The following is a 26,665-nucleotide window of genomic DNA, read 5'->3' on the forward strand; positions in this document are numbered from 1 at the left end:
CAGTTCTAGCCCTTCTTGGCCCCGTGAACGGTTTAATAGTAATTTGGAAACTTGGATGACAATGATTCATTGCGGATCACTTACTGAACACAGGGCACAGCCTCATCCCAGCCAGCCCCTCCCTCCTCACTCAATTCTCCCCTCCACCCTGAGGCCCGTGATGACCTCCATCCTCAGCTAACATATAAGGAAGAAGCCCTGCCCGGAGGTGGCAGCCTGCTCCTGTGCACCCCCCCCACCCTCACGCCCAGTGAAGAGGGGATTGATGGCAGATGAGTGTCTGTGTTTCACCCAGTGTGGGGAGAGTAAGTGGCCTTAGGCCTCAGAGAAGGTAGCGTCCTCCAAGCCCTGTGCATGTGGGTTTGCGTGGGGTGGGCTCTGGTGGTTCCATTCTCACCCAGCTGGATGCTCTCTTGTTCTCTCCCTACAGTAGACACCAGGGGTGAGGGGCGTCTTTGCCTCCAGAGTCATCTCCCTTGGCTTCCCGGGGGCTTCAGGCAGCCAGGGTGATTTTTTTTGCCAGGGTGGTCTTGACAGGGCTGCAGGCTCACCTGGGCTGGGGGTGTACTTCAGAGCCTTCCTGTCTCCCTGACAGCCCCTTCTTCACGCGCTGCCTCGCGACACCCCTGCCCGTCTGCCCCCTCTCTCCGAGAGTGCTGGTTCCTGTTATTTCACTCTGTTTCCTCCCTGGGGATGTAATATTTTCATTTCTGATCCCATGTGACTCTAGAAAGTGGAACTGGGTGCAGGGTGTGTGGGCCGCGGGGCTCAGGAGACAGAGCAGGACAAATGGCCACCTTTCCCTCTCCCTCTCCCTGTCTTCCAAGTCAGCTCCTCTCCTGGGCTCCCAGGAGAGCTGGCAAGGGTGCCGCTGTGGCACAGGGGACAGGCACTGGCCTGCAGAGGGGAGGAAAGAGAACAACGGAAGAGAATTTTTGTGTAGTTTGTAGATCAAGGGCACACCGACCTGAGTTTTCACAAGGATTCAGGGAAGGTTCTTGTAACCCTCCTTCTCAATTGCTCTGTAAGGATCTAGACCCTCCACTGTCCTAACCGTGCCCTGGCTCTCCACATCACTCCAAGGAAAAGCTAAATTTGGACAATGGGCCACAGGCCGATCACAGGTTGGCCCTTACCATCTCTCTGCTCATCCCCTCCTGCCCTCTGCCTGACCCATCTACTGCAGCCATGCTGGCGCCCTTCCTGGTACTCAGACACACCTGGCGTTCTCGGCCTTAGGACCTTTGCACCTGCTCTTCGCTCTGCTGGGTTACTCTTCTCCAGGCATCCTCTCAGCCAACCTCCTGACGTCCTTCAGCCATGAGGAAACGTCACCTTATCACTGTCCCGTTTGCCGCTGCCACTTCGCCACACCCTGAACCCCCTCCCCGGATGGACAGTGTCTTCCCCGCTGTGTGTATTTCACTCTTGTGTCGTGTGTGCTCTTGACTGTTGGACTCTCCCACAGGAGCAGCTCCACAGGGACACGGGTCTGTGCCTTGCTCACCATGTGATCTAAATGCCTTGCTCAGTGCTGAGCACAGGGTAGGCGTGCAGTATGTATCTGCTGTGTTCTGTGTGTGGATAGAGGATGGATGGGTGGATGGTGGGTGGATACTTCATGTGTTACCATTCTTACCCCCTTACACATGTGTAAACTGAGGCACGCAGAAGTTGAGTGATTTGCTTCACGTCGTGGCCTGGGGAGGGAGCCTATTGAAGTACTTCCTGCCTGGTTTCCTCTTTTAAACAAGCCACGGGGATGTTGTAAATCTCCCAGCAACAGAGTGGCAGTCTTCAGACTGAAACTAGCCTAATGATTCAGAGGCTCTTCAGGTACTGCAGTGCCTCCGCTACAGTTACACGGAAAGCCCACTTCTGGGGATGTGGCCTGGCGGTGGGGCGGGGCGGAGGGTGGGGCTGGCAGCTCCGTGCCGCACAGAGCAGCCTGCGTGCACCCAGGCCTAGCAAAGCTCCGGGGAGGCTCCTTAGCCAAGTGTTTCTTGTCTGGAAGGAACTCGGCGACCTCAGTGGAAAATCAGAGCAAACGTTCAGGCAGTTGCTGGTTGACAGCAAACGACGATACCCGGAAGGGCGATCAGAAGCCATGGAAGGGAGGGCTGGGGGGGAAGAGGAGCCAGGCTAGAAGCTGGGTGACTGTGGGCCTGCGAGCATGCTCTGCTGTGTACGGGCCGTGTGCCTGCACCACTGGGAACCGCAGTTCCTTCATCTCTAACAGGGGTCATGGCGCACTCGTAAGCCTCCCAGGGCTGCAGTGCAGGTTGAACGAGATGACGGCTGGGGACCTGTCTACTAGGTAGGTCCTGAATAAACATCAGACAACTTTGAGCAGGACCCAATGGGGGGACATAAATGAGGGTCCTGAATAGCTCACACAGCAATCGTATTTACAGTGTCCTTGGGGGTCCTCAAGTAATTTCTAGAGACCTAGTCCCTGCAAAACACAGTGCTGGGTGCCTGGGTGTTGGGCACAGAAAAGGAATGAGTCAGGGCCCCCAGCGGGGCACATGGAATAAGCACACAGGCTGTGCCCTCGGATAGCGTGAGTGCCAGTCCTGGCTCCCCATTCCAAAAGGCCCCCTCTGGGCCTCACTTTTCCCATCTGTAAAATGGAGGTGATCATAGAACTCAGAGCCACTGTTCTGAGGTTTGGGGACACCACCAGTACAAGGCACATACATTCCTGGCAAGGGGAAGCTGGTTCTGACTCAGTAACCACAGGCTGGTGGTTGAGGCGACTCCAAGTGTAGTGTGAGTAGAAGGATGCCCGACTGTGGACACCCCCTAGACACTAGGTTTGTCAGTGGAGTAGGAGGCGTGCTGGTACCTTCTTTGCCTACTGTCTCAAGACTATAGGACATTCCTACTATTTTATTATTTTTTTGGTTGCACTTCACCGTTTTTGTTGTCCCCTGTTTTCATTGCGTGCATGTGTTTTTTAAACGATTTTTTTTTTTTTTGAGAGGAAGTTACAGACAGAGGGAGAGACAGAGAGAAAAGTCTTCCATCCACTGGTTCACTCCCTAAATGGCCACAATAGCCGGAGCTGGGCCGTTCCAAAGCCAGGGGCCAGGAGTTTCTTTTGGGTCTCCCATGCAGGTGCAGGGGCCCAAGCCCTTGGGCCGTCTTCTGCTGCTTTTCCAGGCCATCAGCAGAGAGCTGGATCAGAAACCCAGCAGCCGCACTCAGGCGATGCAGGTGGAGGCTTAACTTCCTACGCCATGGTGCCGGGCCCTTGTGTGGTGCTCTTGCGCGTGAGCGCTCTGCTCTGCTCTAGGAACCACAAGACAAAGCTCCATCTAGGATGTCACCTGGTTCATTGGAGAGGCAGGTGCCTGCCACAGCCTGCTGGGGCTCCTTTCCTCCAGCTTTCTTCCCCATTCGGCCCTCAGGATGAGAGGAACCAGGGCTGGGACCAACTGCAGAGGAGAGAGGCTGCACCCCCCTGCCTTCCCAGCTGCTTCCGGCTCTCAGCTGGGGCTGTCCTTTGCCCGCTGGAAGGAGGTGAGCGTCCCAGGAGTGCTCGTGTCACCTCGCCTGGGGCTGCTTCCCAGTCAGGTGTACCCACAGCCCTTCACTCCCAGGGGCCGCAGAAGGAGAAGCACCTGCATTCGGAAGTTGGCGACTTCCCCACGGGGTTCCCCAGCCAGCCTGGCCCTGCTCACCTTGCCCCAGGCCTAGCGCCTGACGCAGCCAGGACAGTTTCTGTTCCCTGTGGCTGCAGCCTTGAGCAGCTTACCTATGTCCTTCCTGTCTGCTTGTCACCCCAGCCACCTGCCTGCCTGCCCTCCGACCTACCTGGTCTGTCTGTCAGCCTACTCGGGTTTGCTCCTCAACGTGTTAATAGTTATCTTCCAGCTCCTTACATGTACTAGCCTGTGTTCATCTGCTTTGCAGTGTATCCAGTTGCAGGGTGTGCATTAGCGGGAAGCTGGATAGGAAGCCGAGTGGGACTCAGGTCCTGAAACCAGGCACTCAGACTTTGGTGTGGGATACAAGCAGCCCGGTGGTGATGTAGCCATTGTGCCAGACACTGGCCCCTGGTAAGGAGTTTTGTAAAATAGACAAAGCAGAAGATGGTTGTGAGCTGGGAGGGAGGTAAAAGTGGGAACTCAGGCCTTGAAGGTTGGCTACTGTGTGCACCAGCAGGGAGCGTGGAGAGCTGGCCCGGGAGGGAGCCATGCATGAGCCAAGGCGCCACAGCAGGACCGGGCAGGGTGGTCCAGGGGACTGCGGCGGGGACTGCAGGTTTGCTGTGCTTTGTGTGGAAGATCAAGTTCCTCTCTGCCTTTCTCTGGGGCTTGCCAGGGGACCCCAGAACGGCAACTTTAGCCATGTTTCTGCTGGTGGCTGGTGTTCTGTGTCATGCTATGAGGGACTTCGGAGAGCTCCTGGAAGGATGGAGTGAAAAGATAAGGTGGTTTGGGTGCACAAAGCTTTAGACTTACAGACTCTGGGGACCTGGAAGAGGAGCCTCAGCAAGGATGCCGATGCTTTATTGGAGACAAAGCCTTCTACGTTGGGGCCACTTCAGATCCAGCTTCCTGCTAACGTGCCTGAGAGGCAGCAGAAGATGGCCCAAGTGCTGGAGTTTTGGATTCCTGGCTCTGGCCTGGCCCAGGCCCAGACACTGTGCCCATTTGGGGTGTAAACCAGTGGATGGAAGCTCTCTCCCTCTTTATATATAACTCTGCCTTTCAAATAAATGAAATAAACCTTAAAAAAGGAAAAGCTAGGGCCGTGGGAACCCCTTCTTCTCTAGCTCCTTGCCCCCCTCACTCAGCCGTGGAGGTTCTCTCCTCTCTTGCCATCTCTCCATCCCCACTGCCTCTGCTGAAGCTCAGATGTCCGCAGCTTCTGCCTGGGTACCATAGCCACTCATCCCTAGACTGCAGTCCCTTCCTGTGCCGGGGCGCAGTGCCTGCCTTCAGCCAGACACAGCCTGGTGCACCTTGCTGGAGTCCTTCCACATGGATGGAGTAGGCATGATCAGATTCAGGTCTCACTGAGTCCACTTCTGGAGAGATTCAAGGAGGACGTTGGAGAGACCTGGTTGCATCGAAGTGAGACACGATGACAACAGCCAGGCAGGTGCACCTCAGGCCTGGTTGTCATTCTAAGCTCCGTCTTGACGTGAAGCTGCCTTGGTGTGAGGCTGGGGACCTCAGAGCCAGTTGCTGCCTCTGGGAACAGGAGGGGCCTCCCATATGTAGCCTCAGGCCAGCAGGGCAGCCAGAGCTGTCTGTCCTTGGCACCATGCGTGGGAGAATGAGACTCGGAATCCGTAACATTCACTGTATGTCTTGCGCTAGCCAAATGGGGGCCAAGTTTCACATTGACTCTGAGCGATTCTGTTTGTCTGTCTGCATCTCCCCTGGGACTTCTGAAAGCAGTGAGAACTTCAAAATAATCACCAAACACAGACATCGCCCTCATTGCACACACGGAGAAGCCAGGCCCCCCAGAAGGGGAGCAGAGGGTCCACTCCACACACCTGCTGGCAACGGCCCGCTCTGTCTCTCGCTCCACTGCTCCTTCAGGCACAACGCAAGCTTGGACGTCGTCGTGTCCCAAACATCATTCCCGTCAGTGCTACTCACAGGTTTTGCCTCTTCCGCCTACCATACTTGACTCTCTCTCTCTCTCTTTTTTTTTTTTAAGATTTATTTATTGACCGGCACCATGGCTCACTAGGCTAATCCTCCGCCTGCAGCGTTGGCACCCCGGGTTCTAGTCCCAGTTGGGGCCCCAGTTCTGTCCCGGTTGCTCCTCTTCCAGTCCAGCTCTCTGCTGTGGCCTGGGAAGGCAGTGGAGGATGGCCCAAGTGTTTGGGCCCTGTACCCACATGGGAGACCAGGAGGAAGCACCTGGCTCCTGGCTTCAGATCGGCGCAGCACGCCGGCCATAGCAGCCATTTAGGGGGTGAACCAACAGAAGGAAGACCTTTCTCTCTGTCTCTCTCACTATCTAACTCTGCCTGTCAAAAAAAAAAAAAAAAAGATATATTTATTTGAAAGGCAGAGTTACACAGAGAAAGAAGGAGAGGCAGAGAGAGAGAGTGAGGAGGGGAGGTCTTCCAATCCCCAATTGGCTGCAACGGCTGGAACTGTTCCGATCCAAAGCCAGGAGCCAGGAGCTTCTTCCGGGTCTCCCACATGGATGCAGGGGCCCAAGGACTTGGGCCATCTTCTACTGTTTTCCCAGCCCATAGCAGAGAGCTGGATCAGAAGTGGAGCAGCCAGGACATGAACCAGTGCCCATATGGAATGCCGGCACTGCAGGCGGCGGCTTTACCCGCTGCGCCACAGCGCCAGCCCCCATACTTGACATTTATTTACTTGATGACTTTTTTTTCTCCCCATACCATTCACATTTTTCACTCTTTTTCAAAGGAAACTTTATGTTCCATTTTAAAGGAGAAACAAGTACCCACCACAGAAGATAACATTAAAGGAAGTCAGACCAAGGTTACTGGATCCTGCTCAGATCCTGTGGGCTGCAGACGGCTCTGAAGCCACAGGGCTCTGTGGAACAGGGAGAGAGGAAGTATCAAACACATCGTGGCACCCACTGAGACTTTCTCCTGGGTGCCATCCGGAGGATGGACAGAGCCCTAGAGAGGCACTGACTTTCCCTGTGTGCGAGTCACACCACATCTGTGTGTCCCGCAAACCATCTGGCTGTAAGACTACCATATCTGGGCGAACACTCTTCTATGTGTAATGTGCGATTTAATGAAAAATGGTGGGTAGACCACTCACGATCTCCGGGGAAATTCAGAGCAACTGGGTGAGGGGTTGGAGTAGAAGAGGGGAGCGGGGCTCTGATACGGCCCCAGCCTACAGCGGATGGCAGATACAGGCAGCTGGCACCTGAGCGAGTCCATTGTTGCCGTCATTTCAGAAAGTTAGTGTTGAAGGTCCCCCCTACAGACAACTTGCAACCTTCTGTGGTCACTCAGTTTGTTCCACAATCAGGAACTGAAATTAACACCAGAGGCGCGAGGGCTTAAGGGAGTGTGGACAAATTAGAGGGTATCCAAACACAAGAAATCTGACACCTGGTGGGTGGGTACCCTGCAAGGAGAGAGTTTACTGCCGGTCCCTTGCATGCTTCCTTTGCATGCTGGCTGAGCTTGGTGGGCTCCCTGCCGGTGTAGAGAGACAGGCTAGTGATGAGGTTGTCTGCCTCTGAGTTGAGCATCTGGAGGAATCCTTGGGGAGGCTGAGGGTACCAGGAGGGGGCCGCCAGAGCCTGGGTACTGCTGCCTCGCTGTGCTTCCCACACCATGCGCTGCCTGGCTCCACGTCCTGCAGGCTCCTACCTGTCGGAGCCCCAAGGTAAAGAGGTGGGGTGGGAGGAGTTCCAGTGGAGGATGAGTCTTCATTGAGAGCGAGGTCTTGGCTGGTCCCAGGACCCCAGATAAACAGACACCGATCTGAGTTGGGAGGTGGGGGGTGGGAAGAGGGCACATGTCCTCTTGGAAGATATGAAGTGGTTCTTTATTTCCTTACACTTGAACGACACTGAACTCAGCGAGGTGCCTGGATCTGAGAGGGCTTTATCAGTACTGAAGGGTTCTAGAAGTCAGGGTGTGTTGTTAGCTCTCAGCACTGCTTGTCTGGCTTGGCCCCAGGTCTGTCTCTGGGTAAATACTGAGGGGGGCCACCATGGGCTGGACATTCTGCCACACTCCACCCCGTCCTCAGGGAAGCAGAGAAGCCAGAACTGAAGTCAGCCTCCGCGTGGCTGTTGAGCCGTAGGCACCCAGCAAGTGTTGCCCTCTCCCCAGTTTCCTATTGGAGAGGAAGAGGGAGCAGGGGGCAGGTGGGGAGGGAAGGCTATGGCGCAAACACCTGGCACAGCTCTGAAGCTGCTGCATTGTTGGCCGAGTGCGGTGCGCTTGAGCAAGTTGTAACCTTCTTGGAGTCTCAGTTTTACTTGGCTGTGAAATGGGCTAAGGGGAAAGTCTAGGATAGGGTAATGGTGACGGACTCAAATGTCTAGCATGGTGCACAGTTCCTTGTGGGAACAGAAGCTCATCCTAGGAGCCCAATATTATTGGCATTGCATGGTTAAAAGGGGCAGGGCCCCTTCTCCCAAGCTCCAAGCTCCCCTGAAATGTGTGCTCTGAACCCAGAGATGACAAACTTGCCAGCGCTGTTGGATACAGCCAGAGGCGACTGGGGAAGTGCATGACGGGGAGAGAGAAGTCAGACCGTCTTGACACCCTCCCTCAGTTCCAGTTGAAGAAATCCAGGCCTGGGAAGGGGAAGTGACCTCCCCAAGGTCTCCTGCTCTTGACCGAGCAGGGGTCCAAGACCTCAGGAGGAGAAAGGGCCGGACTGTTGCCCCTGGGTGGAGGTGGGAGGTGGTAATGGTGCCAGGGTTTCCAAAGCTGAGCTTCCATCCGGTGAAGGTTCCTGAGGGATTATCTCCTCCTCCCTCAGTGGGGGAGTGAGAAAGGTCCAGCTAACAGAGTGCTCTGAGTGGTTTGCCAAGTTCAAGGTTGAGCTGAGCTGGAGAGAAACAGAAGGCAGTAAGGGGTAAGGATGCACTCCCTGCAAGCCAGAGCTTGCAGCTGATTGCTGGGGGCTGGCCCCGGGCCTGGGACGCTCCCCCAGGCGCTGGCTAGGCGTGGGGATCTGTGGGAGCGCCAGGTGCTCAGGAGGGGACGCTTCTGAGAAAGCACGTGGCGGGCGCAGCAGCGGGAGGCTTGACCTGCTGACGCCCCAGTTTGGTTCAGGCACAGCGGTGCTACAGAAAGTGAAAGGGAACAAGAGCGGCCAGCCGCAGGGAGGCTGAGGAGGTGGAGTGACCAGGGAACCGGCCCCGAGTTTGCCACAGCCCTAGAACCAGCGGGAGGGAAAGGCCACTGGCAGTGCTCGCTTGCAGGAGCCCGGGAAACAGCGGTAGGTGACCAAGATCCCCTGTGCAGCCCCTAAAATCAGGCTGGGAACGAAGGCTCAAAAACCGGCAGCTTCGCACCTGAGGTCACACTCAGGCTGGGAGGAGGGGGAGGAACCTCAGGGTATGGAAACTCCTTGCTTCCGGCAGTGCAGGAATCCCGAGCTTGGCTGCTGGGCTCAGAGGCCCCGGGAGCAGAGGGGACGCGGCAGGGAAAACCGGGGGCGGGAGAGGGGTGCTGTCCGCAGAGCTGGGCTCCCAGGGGCTCCCAGGGGCTAGACTCCATCTGCACGGGATCCTGCGGAGGCAGCCGGAGCCCAGAGCGGTTTGCAGACCTCCGCTGTGGGCAGGACCTCGGACCAGGGCTGCCCTCTCTGAGCCTCGCTTTCCCTGTTGGAAGTGCTCCTGCTCTGACGCTGGAGTCTTGGTCTTGAGCTCTCCAGCAGCGACCTGCACAGGAGGGCAGTTTGGCGCTGGACCTTAGCTAGAGGACTGGAGAAATCTTCGCTTCTCTTTGACCTGCTTAGTGTTGGGGAGTCTCCTCAGACCAGATCATATTCGACCACTTGCACCTAAACATGGCTTTGGGGTCCCGAGCCACAGCGCCCTCCAAGGAGAGACATTAAGGCACCCTGAAGAGGGGAGAGGCAGGTTCCCCTGGGGTCCCAGGAAGCTGGAATTGAAGCCACTCTGCCCAGCTTTGTCTGGGATATTTAAAATCCGCACTCCTCCTTAGTCCCACAGCCCCTCTCTCCACCCCAGGTGGCACTGGAGAGGCAGCACAAGGAGTCCTTGGTACCCCCACTCCAAGAGTAGCCAGGAGTTCCTAACTTTGCAGGAAGTTTTCCATCTATACTCCTCTCCTGTCTACCCTCCACCCCCTTAAGTAAATGCTCCTCACCAGTCAGAATTTAGGAAACTGATGGCAGGTGCTTCCTGCTCTTGGGCCTGGTGAAATCAAAGGGGGAGGGGGAACCCACAGCTGCTTGAGGTGAACCTGCTCTCCAGAACCTCAGAATGTGGGGCTGAGGGGTCCTCCCAGATGAGCCAGGGGTCTTCCACGTGGGAATCACCCAGGACACCACTAGGTGTGCAGGGATCCAGGATCTGCCCCTAAAGCCCTCTGGCTGGGCCTGGTGTGGGGCTCAGGACCTGCAGATTAAACCCTCTATTCCTGGTGATTCCACCATTCCTGGTCCAAAAGTTCTTACCTATGTTGAGAGGCACTGAGTGGTCCAGCCTTTATCAGATCTCTCACTCTCTGTATGTTAGAAAACCTCAGGTGGAAACCCCATAGTGAGCAGTTGGCAGAGTCGGAACTTGAACCCAGGTCTCCTCAGAGCCCAGTCTCGTGCCCGGGAGAGCCATGTAGACCCCACAAATGCAGGGCAGGCCCTAGATAGTCCAAGGGAGACCTGTTGGTACCAAGTCTGTCTGATGGCAGGGGCTCGGTTTTCTCTTGAAACCTCAGCAGAGTCAGGCAATTAACACAGGATGCTATGCCAAGACCCTGGATTTGTCCTGGTAATCAGGGCAGTGCCCAGAGGCAGGGTCGAGGCTTCCCAGCTTGGGTCTCAGACATGTGCCAATCACCCTGATTGACAGACAAGTGACATCCCCTTCCCAAGGCGTATCTGCAGCGTGGATAAGGTATGAGCGCTCTCTTGATAATCCCCCACAGACAAACATCACTTTAGAAAACCATCAAGACGGCCGGCGCCGTGGCTTAACAGGCTAATCCTCCGCCTTTCGGCGCCGGCACACCAGGTTCTAGTCCTGGTTGGGGTGTCGGATTCTATCCCGGTTGCCCCTCTTCCAGGCCAGCTCTCTGCTGTGGCCCGGAAAGGCAGTGGAGGATGGCCCAAGTCCTTGGGCCCTGCACCTGCATGGGAGACCAGGAGAAGCACCTGGCACCTGGCTCCTGGCTTCGGATCAGCGCGATGCACCGGCCGCAGCGGCCATTGGAGGGTGAACCAACGGCAAAAAGGAAGACCTTTCTCTCTCTCTCTCTCATTATCCACTCTGCCTGTAAAAAAAGAAAAAAAAAGATAGTGTCAGAAAATTTTCTATTTGTAAAATCGTGATAAGTGTGTACAGGGGGTCTTTTAAAAAGTTCATGGAAAACACACTTTAAGGAAAAAAACTCTACATAGATTTCAAAATTTTTGCACCAAAATGAACACCTTGTAGTTCTATCTTGCATGACCCTTTGCCGTTTTAGCCATTGCTAGGTGTACTGTGCGGTGTCAGTCCAGGCACAGGGTTGTGCCGTCATCACCGTCTATCTCCAGAACTGAAGCCCTGTACACGGGAAGTTGTAACTGCTCGTTGCCCTCTCCCCACTGCACCTGGCAACCTCTACTCTGCTCTGTCTCTGAGACATTGGCGGCTCGAGCTACCTTGCGGCATCGCGCCCTGTGTGGCGGTTGTACCTGGCTTCTTTCGCTTGGTTCGCCCATGTTGGAGCGTGCGTCAGAGCGTGCTTCTTTTCATGGTTCAATAGGTGTGTATGGAGGTGCCACATTTTGTGTGCCCCTTCACCCGTAGTTGGACCCTGGATCATTTCCAACTTTTCACTTCTGTGAATAACATTGCTGTGAACCTTGTCCAAGTGTCTGTCTGACTCTGTCTTTTGTGTCTAGAAAGCTTCCTTTTAAAATCTGTGTATTTAAGTCTTTGCACAGCAGGTGGTATGCAGCTGTGGGCCCAGCATGTGTGCAGTGGGCAAAGGAGCCCCTGTGCTTTGGGACCCTGCAGATTCGCGTCCTGGAGGTGCCGCAAGGTCTGGGCTGAGAGGCTCGGGGCTCTCTGGTCATGGCTACAGCAGAGGGCAGCCGAGACCGCTGGGAGGGAGAGTGTAAGACTGAGCAACGGTCCAGTCCGGTTCTGGGCCTCCAGCTGGGAGGAGGAACAGCAGCAGCAGGGGAGGGCAGGGCGGGTGGTGAGGGGAAGCACCATGTGGACTTGCTGGTGTTAAAGGGAAACTGCTGCAGCTCAGGTGCTGTCTTCTTGGCAGGTGAAAACTCAAGCGTAGAAACCAGAACTATCTGATTGCCTAGAATCACGACAGGACAAGTGTGTGACAAGGGCAGTCAGGCAGTACAGAATCCCCGGGCCCAGACTCACCAAACAGAACTGCTGGGGGTGAGGCGTGGGCGCTGTGTTTAACTCTTCCCAGCCGAGTCGGCCCATTGCTAGCCTCTGTGGTCAGATCCTGGCAGGCAGGGCCAGCACATGTTTCACCTTAGAATCTCCGGCACCAGCAGAGGGCCTGGTGCCATGTGGGTCTAGCTGTGGGGAGAGGAGGGTTAGGTCTGGAGTCAGCCTGGCTTTGCCAAATACAGCCACAGCCCCTCCTCACCCCAACCCCCAGGCAGGTTCCCTTCCTGGAAAGTTGTGCTGGACTCCTCTCTGGGTCATTGCCTGCAGCTCGGAACACTGGGGCACACAGAGGAAGGCCTCTGGGCTAGGCAAGGCAGGAAGCTGGCCAGGGGCCTTTTACCCCATCCTTAACGTTTTGGACTAGGCCTGGAGGCACCCAGCCTGCCGCTCCCTTCTTGTCCTGGGACCATCAGGTCCTTCCCCCACCACGATTTAGCCATTTCCCAGCAGGTGCACAAGCTGAAGTTGTGTCATTTGAATCCCACGATGCTCTAAGTTGCTGTGGGGTAGGTGACCTTAGTTGGGGTCCAGAGAAGACAAGGGCTTGTTTGAGCTGTCAGAGGTGGCCTCTGTGGGGCTGTTTGTTTTTTAAAGATTTACTTATTAACTTGTAAAGCAGAGAGAGGGAGGGAAGGAGGGAAGGAGGGAGGGAGGGAGAGAAAGAGGGAGAGGGAGAGGGAGAAACAGAGGGAGGGAGGGAAAGAGAGAGAGAGAGAGATCTTCTGTCTGCTGGTTCACTCCCCAAATGGCCACAACATCCAGGGTTGGCCACCCTGAAGCCAGGAGCCAGGAACTCAGACTGGGCCTCCCACGTGGGTGGCAAGAAGCCAAGTATTTGAGCCACCACTTGCTGCCTCCCAGGTCTACATTGGCAGGAAGCTGGCATCAGGAGCCAGAGCCAGGAACCGAACCCAGGCAGTCCAGCATGGGACATAGGAGTCAACTGGCATCTTAACAGCTCAACCAAATACCCGCCCTGAGCTGTTTCTTTTCTTTTTTTTTTCTTTTTCTTTTTTGGACAGGCAGAGTTAGACAGAGAGAGAGAGAGAGAGAGAGAGAGAGATCTTCCTTCTGTTGGTTCACCCCCCAAATGGCTGCTACGGCCGGCGTGCTGAGCTGATCCGAAGCCAGGAGCCAGGTGCTTCTCCTGGTCTCCCATGCGGGTGCAGGGCCCAAGCACTTGGACCATCCTCCACTGCCCTCCCAGGCCACAGCAGAGAGCTGGACTGGAAGAGGAGCAACCGGGACAGAATCTGGTGCCCCAACTGGGACTAGAACCCGGGGTACCGGTGCCGCAGGCGGAGGATTAGCCTCGTGAGCCACGGCGCCGGCCCCGAGCTGTTTCTAAACTGTGCTCTTTAAAGCCCCTTTTGGGGAAGAGATTCTGGGCCCCCAAATCCCTAACTGAACAGCTTCACGCTCATGAGTTCAGCAATTTGAGATCCTTGTAAAATTTCACATGAGACCTCCTGCTCTTGTTTGACCCTCTTTTTCAGCAGAGAAGGTCCCTGGGGACCAGCGAGGGAACGGGGTTTGTCCCGGATCACACAGCTTGTCAGAAGCGGAGCAGGGCCCAGGTGTCCGGTCTCCTGAATCCCGGGGTTGACGCCGCCCCCCCAGAAGTGCTGCTGCCTTTTCCATCACTGTGCCAGGCCTGCTTCCTTCGCCTGGCCTCCGGCCGCCGAGAAAGCCTGCGGCCAGGGATCGGAGCTAATCTCGCTTCCATTTCCAGCTTCCCTGATCTGGGGTCGCTTTGTGCTGCCGCAGGCTGGTGGGTCCATTCCCAAAAGGGCTGGGCAGCTGTGAGCGACACGGCAGATTCCTTGAGGGTGCTGGGCCTGCGCAGGTCGGCAAGGGAGCAGCTCTGTATCCCACAGTTCTGACAGCTGATCTCTCAGCCACCTCTCAGTCTGAGCTGGCGTGAGAGCTGGGAAGCACCGGTTCCTCAGGCCACAGCCCCAGTGCTCGCTGCTCCTTCCCCTCGCAGCACTGGCCGGCATGGGTGCTTGGGGCCAGTCCCCTCCCGGCCCTTCCATAGAAAGACCGTCCTGTGCATCTCAGCTCTGTGACGGGCAGGACAGGACAGACTTCACTCCTGCTTCTCTCTGCCCAGCCAGCTGTCCAGTCGCCCATCTGTCCATACCATCTTGCCAGCAGCTCAGAGCCAGTAGGGACCTTAGCAAGCCCCTCCACCGAGGGTTACAAACCCAAGTGCCAAAGGGACCATCACAGTGTGACATGTGGACAGGCAGAAGGCAGTAGGGACTAATGGGGCCTGTGGCAATGATGAATGATCTACTCTGTGGAGAGACATTGTAATGGTTAGTAAAATGCACACATGTATGTACACATACACACACATCCATACACACGTACACATACACACGTGTGCACATATCGACACACACACATGCACACACACACTGGCTTGCAAAACAAAACAGCTAGGGCCTATGCGCCTGATTAAAGTGACAATTTTCTTTTTTTCCTAATTAATTAATTAATTTGAAAGGCAGAGTTATAGAGAGCCAGAGGCAGAGAGAGAGAGAAGTCTTTCATCCGATAGTTTACTCCCTAAATGGTCGCAACAGCCGGAGCTGTGCCGGTCCAAAGCCAAGAGCCTGAAGCTTCTTCCGGGTCTCCCACGCAGGTGCAGGGGCCCAAGGACTTGGGCCATCTTCTACTGCTTTCCCAGGCTATAGCAGAGAGCCAGATCAGAAGTGGAACTGCCAGGATTTGAACCAGCTCCCATATGGGATGCCGGCACTGCAAGTGGTGGCTCCACCTGCTATGACACAGCGCCGGCCCCACCCCTCCGTTGCCAAGCTACACTTCAGCCAGGCACCTGTGGCACAGCTGAGGAGCCTGCAGTTCCCAGGGGATCCCAGGACCAATCAGTACCCATCTTCTCAGACCTCTCCTGATGAGAAGCTTGTCGGGCTTCCTGTCCCCTGTCACACACACACGCACACGCACGCGCACGCACGCACACACACATGCACACGCACACACATGCACACGCACACACACACGCACACCCCTACACCTCTCCTGGTTTCCCTGCCTGAAACAGAAATGACCAGACCCTCAGCTGTCCCTCAGTGTAGCTGCACTCCTTGATGTCCCCTGTCTCTTGTGACCTCTGCAAGTTCCTCTAGGAAGTGAAAGGCGTGGACGTCTCCCCGCCCTGTCTCATTCTCCTGGGCCACTCATGGTGGGTAGGGAGACTGTGGACCCAAGAGCCTGAGGCTTCCTCTGCTGCAGGTGGCACCGGGCTCCCCCTGCCTGTCTCCGACTCTGCCATGTTCTCATCCCCTCCCCAGGACAGAGGGCTCTTGGCACAGATCAAGTCACTCCTAGACACCTGGTGGCAAGAGCTCCTTTAAAAAAAAAGATTTATTTATTTTACTTGAAAGTCACAGTTACACAGAGAGAGAAGGAGAGGCAGAGAGAGAGGTCTTCCATCCGATGGTTCACTCTCCAATTGGCCGCAACAGCCAGAGCTGCGCTGATCCAAAGCCAGGAGCATCTTCTGGGTCTCCCACATGGGTACAGGGGCCCAAGGACTTGGGCCATCTTCTCCTGCTTTCCCGGACCATAACAGAGAGCTGGATAGGAAGTGGAGCAGCCGGGTCTCTTGAACCAGCGCCAGTATGGGATGATGGCACTGCAGGCAGCGGCTTTACTCACTATGCCACAGCACTGGTTCCAAGATTTTTTTTTATTTTAGAGTTACACAGAGAGAGAAGGAGAGAGAGAGAGAGAGAAAGAGAGGTTTTCCATCTGCTGGTTCACTTCCAAGTTGTCCACAGTGGCTGGAGCTGTGCTGATCCGAAGCCAGGAGCTTCTTCCAGGTCTCCCACGCGGGTGCAGGGGCCCAAGGACTTGGGCCATCTTCTACTGCTTTCCCAGGCCATAGCAGAGAGCTGGATCGGAAGTGGAACAGCCGGGACTCAAACCAGCACCCACATGAGATACCAGCACTGCAGGCAGTGGCTTACTCACTACACCACAGCGCTGGTCCCAAGAGCTCCTTTTTGAGCACCTATGGGTGCCGGGCTCTGTGCTCGCCCTGCCGCTGAGTCACAGAGGCACCTACACCACCCCAAGGAGCCTCCTTCACCTGGGCTTTTGTATTTGTCTTTCTTTTGTATTCACACAACCTTTACACTTTGCATTCATTGCCTGCCTTGGTTCATAGTGCTGTGTCCATTGATCCCATAAGGCCCTGTGATTCATGAATATCCCTTTCTCTCTCCCACTTCCCACTGCTCTGTGCACCCATTCTGCTGCACTGCAGGTGTGTCTTTTGATTTGCATGTGTTGTAACCTACATGTTATTTTCCTTTTTTTTTAAGTTTTATTTTATTTATTTGAAAGGCAGAATTACAGACAGAGAGATCTTTCATCCACTGATTGACTCCCCAAATGGCTGCAATGGTCAGGGCTGGGCAAAGCCAAAGACAGGAGCCAGGAGTTTCATCTGGGTCTCCAACATGAGTGCAGGGGCCCAAGGACTTGGGCCATCTTCTGCTGCTTTCCCAGGCCATAGCAGGGAGCTGGATTGGAAGTGGAGCAGCTGAGTTTCTAACCGATGTCCATATGGGATGCTGGCACTGTAGGCGGTGGGTTTACCCACTACACCACAGCGCCGGCCCCCCATGTTGCTTTTTTATGTGCATGTATGCCAGCCTGCACATCTGGAACCAGCTGGGAGAGTTTCCCCGGGCCTTACTTTTCCCTTCTGTGGATGTTCTGAAGAGCCCTGTGTTTGGTCTTCTGTCCCACTCACTGCAGCGTCCTCCATGGTGGCTACTTTCCTCCTGTCCACTCCCCCAGTGATGGACACCCAAATAGTCTCCAGTTCCCTGTGGCCACAATAATACAGCAGTGAGTGTCCCCAGAAGTGGAGCCAGTGTTGTGGCTCAGTGGGTTAAGCTGCTGTTTGGGATGTCCACCTCCCATATCAGAGTGCTGGCCCACGTCCCAGCTCCTGCACTTCTGATCCCACCTCCTGCTAATGTGCCTGGTAAAGCAGTAGGTAATGGCCCAAGTTCTTGAGTCCCCATCACCATGTGAGAGACCTGGGTGGAGTTCCTGGCGTTGGCCTGGCTCAGCTGCAGCTGTTGCTGCCATTTGGGGAGTGGACCAGCACGTAGGTCTCCATGTCTCTGCCTTTCAAATAAGGCTGTAAATAAATAAATACAATTTTTTTAAAAAATGGAGCACCCTCCTCCCCTTGTGGAGTTGTGGGAGTGTTCCTTTGTGATGTACACACCCAAGGACTGGATGCTAGGTTATAGGACCAACACAGCCTTAGGTAATGTAAGCGACGCCAGTTGTTCTATAAAGTGGCTACACCATTCTGTGTCCCCACCAACCCTGTGTGACCAGCACTTGGCCTTTCCCAGCTTTCTGATTTTTCCAGTTGTTACAGATTGGGAACTTACCTCTTAGTGCCCTTTATAGGATACGTTACAAGGCAAGTCACAGCAACCCAGTGAGGTGGGCGCTGTGCCCACCAAGTACCGTAGGTTCTACAGCTCAGAGAGGCTGAGTAACTTACAGAATGTCACACAGTTAGTGTGGAATGGGGATTTGAACCCAGAGCCCACACTTTTAACCACTATACTGTTGTCAAGTTTTATCTCTCTTCTGAAATATCTGGATCTGCATTGCAAATTTCTTGGCAAGGACTGTGTTTTACATCTCCTTGTGGTCCCTGAGGAAGTGAGCAAATCCTGGAGGAGACGGTCAGTGAGCCGTTGTTTTACAGATTTGTAGGAGACAAGGGAAAAGTGTTTCTTGGAGTTTACATGTAGAACTACAGGGTACAGGAGAGGAAGAGGAGCTTGTCTGAGCTAATGCCTCTGTGATGGTGCTGCCTGGGGATGGTTAGGCAGACCAGTGACCCTGGGCTCCTGGCTCCCCGCCGCCATCTGACCCCCTGGGAGCAGCTGGTCATGTCTGGAGAACAGCGTGATGTTACGGGGACATTTAAGGAAAGGCAGGCAGTGAGGGATTGGAATCCCACAATGCCTCAGCATGATGGGCTTCTGCACCCAGTTGATGAGGCCCAAGGAGGTAAAGACATGCACTCAAGAGCAAAGACAGAGCTGGGCCCCAAACTGCCTCTAGATACAGTTGAGCGATTTTTCCATTACCGCCCCAGGAGAAGTTCATGGTCGAGAGGCAGAGACGTGTTTTTTTCTCCTGCTGTTCAATATGAGCTGAGCTGAGGTTTCTTGGTAGCAAAATCAGCCTTTTCCTCCTTGCAGTACCTCTTTGGACCCTCGAGGATATGTGACCACCCCGACCCCTTTTCTGGGAAGAAAGCCCAACCTCTGTTATATGTAAGATGGGGGTAGGTAACAATACCAGTATCCAGAGTTGCTGTGACAACGGAAACACAATGCAAAATACAGGGCATGTGGCACGGCCCCAGACGCAAGAACATCTCCCCAGCAGAGCAGGGCTGTCAGGCTGGCCCTGAACACAGCTGTAAAAGCTGATCGTCAGGCTGATAGGTCTGAGTTAGAGCTTTCTGGCTACCTGGGATTTTTTTGTCTTCAAGGAGAGGAAAATGAATTTTATTTTGGAAGCCTCTTTAGTACTTGCAGCCGTCAAAACCTGTGGTGCAGTGTGAAGTGGGGTTGGGAAACGAACCTCAGAGGACTTCTGGTGACAAAACGAGGGACATGCGCTCTCTCACGTTGGATGCGGCGGGGGGAGTACAGGAGAAGGGTGGTTTCAAAGAGGATCGCCTAAAAGTGCTTCTCATTTTCCAAAAAGACACTCCTCTGCTGAGCCGTCAACAGCTCAGCGGGAGGAGACATCGCCTTGCCACCCACACTCACCCCTGTGGGCAGGGGCGCCTCCCCAAGGGTGCTTGCGTCCGCTCAGAGAGAAGGCAGAAGCAGCCAGGGCTTTGGAGCCAGGTAGTTGGTTCATAGCCTGGCTCACTGCTCAACTCTCTGAGCCTCTTTTTCTTCATCTGAAGATAGCAACACAAAGGGACCAAGCGGGGTAGTATCTAGCAATCACGTCGTGCGCTGCCTGGCATGCAGTAGACCCCTGTGAATTGTAGTTATGCCTTGCTGCCGTGGATGGAGAGATCTGTCCTTGTGCAGGAGCGAGCTGGAGGCTGGAGTCAGTGAGCTCGACAGGGTCCCTACCCTGTCCTGGCTCTGGCAGGTGAGCAGGGCTCTGTCCTCTGCAGTGGGATGATTGGGATCTCCTCTGCTCCCAACTGCTCTGAAGTTGCAGGTGGGGCAAGAGTCCAGTTGAGGGGCCCTCAAAGCCCTTGGTAAGCATCTGGAGATACATGAGACATGACTCTGGGGACACTAAGTCAGTGCCCAAGAAGCTCTTGTCACAGATGGGTGGTGTCTGTGGCAATGTGGGATCTAGCCTGGGAGCCCAGTCTCAGGCCTGTGTCCTAGCTCTGATGCCCCTACTATAATGAGCTTCCCATGACCATGGGCTGCCCCTCTGGCAGGCACATCACACCACGCATTCTTGTGCTTTTGAGGGCCATGCCCCAGATATAACAGTGGGAAAATTGGTGCTCTGAGAGGGTAAGTGACTTGCCTGGGTCCTCACAGCCAGGATTCAAACACAAGTTCCTGTCCCATCACCCCAAACACAAAGAGGTGCGGAATGAGCACCTTTGCTTGCTCCCTTTGGCTCCTCCCTCACTGGGGAACTGTTGTAGATGCTGATTCTCTGCATTTGCCCCACACCGCATGAGGTGAGCACGCAAGGCCTCCTTTGCAGGCAGTGGATCGTGTGCCACCATGGAATTGGGGCCTCTGGAAGGGAGGTACCTGGAGCTTCTCAACAGCGATGTTGATCCCTTGCACCTCTACCACTTCTACGACCAGATTGACCTGGCTGCAGAAGAAGAGATCGAGCTGTGCTCAGGTGGGCTCTCCTCCCTGTCACCTCCCCTGGTTCCTCCCCAGCCCTTTGCTCACCGTAAACAGTGGCCAGGGGAAGCCACCAAGAGCTGGTCAGCACCAGCACCGTGGACAGCTCCCACATGGGCACCCGATCTGCACGCCTCTCCCTCCTTCCCACCCGCCCTCTTCCTAGATCTTTCCTGCTTCATCCAAAGGGCTTTTCCTCCCAGAACCCTACACGGACACCATCAACTGTGAGCAGTTCAGCAGGCTGCTGTGTGACATTGAAGGTGACGAAGAGACCAGGGAGGCTTACGCCAATATCGGTGAGTGCAGACAGAGGGCCGCTCGGGAGAAAGTTCTCTGTTAGGCAGAAATCACAGCAAGGGGGCTGCAGAGCAAAGTCCCGGAGAGCAGACACTGCAAAGGCAAAGGGGGTGGGGAGCAAGGAGGGACGTGGCGCCTAGAGAGACTCACACAGTCCCCTGACACCCCCTCCATTTCTGTACCTGCCTCTGCTTCTTGCTCTTCTCTCCTTCCTTCCTCAAAGCCCACACCCTGCACCCCACCTCCTTTCCTGCCCAGCTCTAAGGCAAACAACCGCCCCTGATGTGGCGCTGAACAGCAAAGGGAGTTGGTGCCGCGGGGACCTCTCTTTCCCAGATGAGGAAGTGAGGTGAGGGAGGCGCAGCCACCTGCCCATGGCAGCACTCAGGACGGTGATGGGCAGGTCAGAAATTCTCACCCAGTTCTTTTCAGGGTCCCTATTGTTAACATAGACAGGAAAGTGTCTGGGGTTGGGAGATTTGTGGTCGCTAAGGTTGAGAAGCCGGTGTGCAGCCTTCAGGCAGAAGGCACTGAACAGACAGGCACCGAACTCTCGGGAGAGGTGGGAGTGTTATGGCTGTGGCTGCTGGGTTTTTTCTTTTTTGAGGATTTCTGGGGTAGAGGATGCCTCCCCACCAGAGTCACCATTGTCTCCTAAGAGCCTTCTGGAGGATGCAACTCCAACCCCAGGAAGACCTGAATTCCTGTTCCCTTTGCCCTCTTGGCTGGGCACCCTTGTGCAGTGGACAGCCTGTACAACTGTTCTTCCTAACCCCTTCCCTGGCAACCCAGAAACCACATCAGTCAGGAGGTCTGTAGTTGGCATGAATGTGGCCGGTTTTCCCCTGGTGCACAGTTAATCTAACATCACACGAAGGCAGACAGTGGAGGGAAGCAGTAATTGTGTGTGTCACAGAAACGACAGAACTGAGAACCTGGCTACTTCGTTCCTGTTGTGAGAATTTACCTGGGGGAAGCAAAAGTGTTTGGGGCCAGTGCACCTTTCCTGCAGGAGTGATCAAGGGTTTGGCATCATTTGGGATCAGGGGACTCCTCTCCTTAGGGGCTCAGCACAGGAGGAGGAAGCTGCCTGAGCAGGTGGCGACAGGAGAGGCAGCGTCACCGTGGCTGTTGGTTTCCCTTTGCTCCTCGAAAGACAAGGCCCTCACCCATCTTTAGCTTGGCCCAGCCCCAGCTTTTGCAGGCCTTTGGGGGGAGTGAACCAGTAAACGGGATCTCTCTTCTCTCTCCCTCTCTCTCTCTCCGTCTCTCTCTCTCTCTCCCTCTCCCTTTCACCCTCCCTCTCTCTCTCCCTTTCTCTCTCTCTCTCCCTCCTCCTCTCCCTCCCCCTCCCCCTCCCTCCCTCTCTCTCTTCCCCCTGCTTCCCTCCCTTATAAATAAAACTTAAAAATAATCAAGTCGTAACTTTTCCCAACATGAAACGTCTACCTTAGTCATCCATGTCTTGTGGACTCCCAGACATACCTGACTACCTTTCCTCTCTCTGTCCCTATTACCCAGACAGCCCTCCGCCCCCTCCTCCCAGACTCTGTCCCAGCTTCCAAGGCCTGGCCCCAGCTCTCTTCCTCTGGGAGGTCCTCCCCAACTGCCCCCTCCATTGCAGACTCTTTCCTCTGACCTCTGGCCACAGCTGTCATCCCCTTGGCTCCAAACCACCTCAGATAATTAGCCGCCTTTTATTGAGTGCCTACTGTGTACTGGTTACTGTGCTGGATTCTTTAAATGCAGAGCCTATAATGATCTCATCCATTCCTGGGTAGTAATCACTATTTTTGTTCTTACACAAATGAGGAAATGGGGGCCCAGAGAGGTTAAGTAATTAGTCCAAGGTTGCACAGCTGGTAGAGTCAGTGGAGAGTCGAGGTGGAATTTGAACTCAAACCCTGTGCCACCTGCTTTGTAGCAGTAGGCAAGTTTTAGTGGCTGTGCACCTTAATCCTTCAGCTAGGTTAAGAGCTCATGGTCAATGTCATTCATTCAGTTGATCATTTATACATTGAACAAACATTTATCGAACCTCCCTGTGTGCCAGGATCTCTGGTGCCTACCCGGGCCTGGCACACAGCAGGCGCAGAGGGACCTTGTTGATTGACTGTTTTCCTTGTCTGGGCAGCGGAACTGGACCAGTATGTGTTCCAGGACTCCCAGCTGGAGGGCCTGAGCAGAGATATTTTCAGTAAGTTGGGGTGGAGCTGGGGGCGTTCTTGGCTCAGCCTGCATTTGCTTCCTTGTTCCTTGGGAGGGCGCCATTGCACCTGATGACCAGCCTGTCATGCCGGTCAGCACCTCTCCCCAGTGCAGGGACAAGCGAGGCTGGTCTAGGCCCCCACTGATTCTGACTGTTGGTCTGTGGTTTTTCCCTGAAGTAGAGCACATGGGATCAGATGACGTGATTGGTGAAAATACAGAGGTGCCCGCGGAAGCAGCGCAGGAAAGGCAGAAGAGACGTGAGTGAGCCCTCCCGCGCCCCGGCCTTGCCTGGACCTGGCCCCTCCTGGCCCCTCTTCCCGGCTCTCGTCTTTCTGGCCTGGGTTTGGGGCCCCGCCTCTCCCTTGACTCAGCGGAGACCCAGGAAGAAAGAGACGGCCCAGCCCAGACGGCTGCTCTCCGGGCGAGGTTGTGCCCTGGCTGCTTTGGCTGCCATGCCAGGACCTGGGGTTGGGGCTTCTCTCCCACTAGGAGTCACGCCACGTTTGAGGAAGGTCTCCTCAAGCACAGATTCTGGCATCAGCAAGAACAGGGCTTGGATCCTGATCTGTTTCTGCTCTGTATGGCCTTGGCTAATACCTGCACCCCTCTGAACCTCCTCCCCAGGCTCCCTTCCTCCTTAGTCTGTCCTCACCTGACAGCCAGTGGGAGCCTTTGAGAGCACATAAGATCACCTTGATGCCCTGCTGATGCCCCAGTTGTCAGGAAATGCAAACCACAGGCCTGCAAGAGCTGGCCCCTCCCACCTCTCCAAACTCGCCAAGAGCCACTGTATGCAGCCACACTGGCTTCCTTCCGTGCCTGCAGCCCACGTGCCCTTTCTGGCCTCAGGGCCTTTGCATGTATCTCTCTGCTAATGCCTCCCACGCCTAGCTCCTGAAAATCTTTCAGGTCTTGGCTAAAATGTCATCCCCTCCTGGCTCCCTTCCCTGACCACCCTCTCCACATCGACTTGCTTGCTTGCTTATTCTTGCCTTGTTTGTTTCATTCCTTAGACCTTAGCACTTGTTGCAGTCTGGACTGATTCTCTACTGTAAGGAAGGGACCTCGTCTTTCTTGCTTATCACTGTATCCCTGGAATGCAGCACAGTGCCTGGTGTGCGAGTGCCTCTCGGTAAAGATCTGTTGAATGAGAGTATCTGTAAAATGGGCACAACAGTTAAGGGAGTACTTCCCAAGTAAGTGCCAGACCATACGTAAGCCTTGTATCTATTTCTTTGACTTTTTTAAAAATGTATTTATTTATTTGAAAGACAGTGATAGAGAGAGGGAGACAGAGATAGAGAGAGATCTTCCATCTACTGGTTTGCTCCCCAAGTGACTGTAACAACGGGGGCTGGGCCAGGCCAAAGTTAAGAGCCTGGAATTCCATCTGGGCCTCCTCTATGTGGGTGCAGGGACCCAAGCAGTTTGGCCATCTTCTACTGCTTTCCCAGGCGCGTTAGCAGAGAGCTGGATCGTAGGTGGAGCAGCCGGGGCTCAAACCAGTTCTCCGATATGGGACGCTGGCATAGCAGCTAGCAGCCTAACCCACTTTGCCACATTGCCAGCTCCCTATTGGTTTATGTTTGAACAGGTGAATCAGGCACATGGTATAAAATTCAGAAAGTATAAAGACTATTAGCTGCAAAAACATCTCGCTCCCACTCCCGTTCCGAGCTCCTTTAGTTTCCTTCCCTCCTGGAAGGGAACCTGTGTTTCCAGTTTCCTTTTTGCCCTGTCGCAAATATTCCTTTCGGGGCAGGCATTTGGCCTAGAGGTTAAGCTGATGCTGGAGATGCCCGCGTCCCATACGGGAAGGCCTGCATGGAGTCCTGGCTTCACTTTTGATTGGACTCTTGTGCTGATGCGCACCCTGGGAGGCAACAGGTGATGGCTCCAATGCTTGAGCCCCTGCCATCCACTTGGGAGACCTGGATTGAGTTCTGGGCTCCGGGTTTCAGCTTGGTCCACCCCTAAGTGTTGTGGGCAACTGGGGAGTGAACAGACAGACAGGAGCTCTCCATCTCTCTGCCTTTCAAATTAAATGATTAAATACATAATTTTTAAAATAGTCTGTTCATCCATCTGTAAGCTGGCTGCTTTTTCACAGGTTTTTTCTGCACATTTTGCTCGTGCAAGATGGCAACATTTTGCTTCCTCTGTTCTGCATTTTGCTTTCTTCCTTTAACACGCCTAGGAGGGCATTTCCAGATTGTCGTTGGAGAGCGGAGGGCGCTACCTCCAGGGACTTATTTTTTTTTCCTATTTTTTGGTTTTTATTTAATAAATATTTTCCCCCACATGTTATTATGACATTTTCCAACACACGGGGAAGGTGAAAGAACTGTGCTGTGAACACCTGTGTGGCCACCATAGTACTGCAGTAGCGTGTGGCCGCGGTTGCCCTGTCACATTTCCATCCCTCTGTCCATCCACCCGTCCACCCAGCCGTCTGCTTTCCTTTTGGGGAATTTGAAAGGAAATTGCAGGCACCATTAGCCTTCCCTGCACATCCTTCAGCCTCCTCGCTCCTAGGGCCGTGTGAGTTTCACTGGGCAGGCGAAGGGAGATTGTATAGCCAGCCCCTGCTTTGTGTCCATTTGTCCATTGACGTGCTGAGTGATTGATGCTCACTCACCGGTGTCCAGTGCAGCGTGGGCCCCACCACCCCCTTCCACAGCGAGAGAGCAAAGGCTCAGAGAGGCCGGCTGGCAAAGGCACGCAACCAGGAAGGGATTCGGAAACAAGTTGTTTGGCTTGGTTTTTCTTTTTCAAGATTGATTTATTCATTTCCAAGGCAGAGTCATGGAGGGAGGCAGGGAGGGAGAGAGAGGTATCTTTCGTCGACCACAAATGGCTGCCACAGCCAGGTCTGGGCCAGCCTGAAGCCAGGAGCCAGGAATCCACCCTGCCATGTGGAAGGCAGGGGCCATTCTGCCACCTTCCCAGGCACATTAGCGGGGAGCTGGATGGGAAGTGGAGCCACCGGGACTCGAACCCACTTCCAGGACAGGAAGCGGATGCTGTGAGCAGTTGACCTGCTGTAGCCCCACAGCAGCCCCTGGTTTGATTTTTACCTGAAGCTCATGTTGTGTGCCCTTCGGGGCTCTGCCTCACCTCCTGGGGGGCTTCAAGGTGGGATTTGGGCTCCAGCCAAGGAGTAAGGGGCTAGAAAGGTTAAAGGAAGGGGAGGCCACTTCCCGACCTTGGGGGGAAGGCTTTGTGACCTGCTGGGTCCCTGAGCCCTCGCGGCTTGAACAGCTGACCCTGCTGTTCTTCCTGCAGCCTTCCCGGATGAGTGCCCGGCGGACCCGAAGCACAGGAGGCTAGGTGAGAGGGCACGGGGCCCAGGGAGAGCTGGGAACAGGGAGAGACTGGCACTGCAAGCTGAGGTTCAGAGAGCTGAAGTCACATGCCCAAGATCACACAGCCAGTTGGGGGAGGTAGGGGTCAAACCAAGGCCTTGCGTGGCCTGCAGCGAGACCTGCTGGAAGACTGAGCCTCTCCTCCAAAGCCTCTCCCCTCATGGCCCCCTTAGGGTCACCTGGGGTCAGCAGGTCACCCAGGGCCCTCCCCCAGGTTCCTCATTTCTCACCAGAGGCCTCCTCCTCTCGTGTGGAGATCAGACTGAGGCTCACAGTCTGATGGAGGAAGCACAGGCCCTGCCCTCAGAAAGTCCCGGTCTGATGGCGGAGACAGGATGTCTGCCCACGAAGACCCCAGGACGATGGTGAAGTTCCTGAGGTTCCTGTCCTCAGAGAGTTCCCAATCTGATGGGGGAGAGGAGCACTCCTCCTCTCCCAGTCTGCCAAGCTGATGAGAGAGGCAGATCCCTCCCGCCTTAGATCGCCCAGGAAAGGGATGAGAGTAATCCCCTGCCCCAGGTCTTGGAGGAGGGGGCAGGCGTGCGGTGCAGTCTCTCTCTTTGGGCACAGCCCGAGTGCTCGGGCCCCTGTGTGGCCCCAAGGGACTCATGACTGCTGGGGAGTGTGGGAGGGAGGGAGGCTAGCAGCCTTTTTATAGCTTCTCTTCTGCCCTTGTCCTGTGGGGCCCTAGGGACCTGCTCAAGAAGCCCTCGGGAACCATGTCAAGGACCGGGCTGGGGGCAGGGTGCGCAACCCTTGTGGCCCCAGGGA

General features: G+C 55.0%; 1 protein-coding gene across 1 annotated transcript in view; it reads left to right on the forward strand.

Moving 5' to 3' along the window:
- The first annotated feature begins 7,309 nt into the window (after window positions 1-7,309).
- The window catches only part of CIITA (class II major histocompatibility complex transactivator), a 34,002-nt gene continuing 14,646 nt past the window's right edge, over window positions 7,310-26,665 (forward strand). Inside the window, exons 1-6 of the mRNA XM_062179953.1 lie at window positions 7,310-7,361; window positions 19,867-20,013; window positions 20,222-20,317; window positions 22,453-22,515; window positions 22,706-22,786; window positions 25,815-25,859. Of these exons, the coding sequence (XP_062035937.1) occupies window positions 7,310-7,361; window positions 19,867-20,013; window positions 20,222-20,317; window positions 22,453-22,515; window positions 22,706-22,786; window positions 25,815-25,859 (484 nt within the window). The remainder of the gene's footprint in view (window positions 7,362-19,866; window positions 20,014-20,221; window positions 20,318-22,452; window positions 22,516-22,705; window positions 22,787-25,814; window positions 25,860-26,665) is intronic.

This window comes from Lepus europaeus, chromosome 21, assembly GCF_033115175.1.
Source record: "Lepus europaeus isolate LE1 chromosome 21, mLepTim1.pri, whole genome shotgun sequence".
Lineage (NCBI taxonomy): Eukaryota > Metazoa > Chordata > Mammalia > Lagomorpha > Leporidae > Lepus > Lepus europaeus.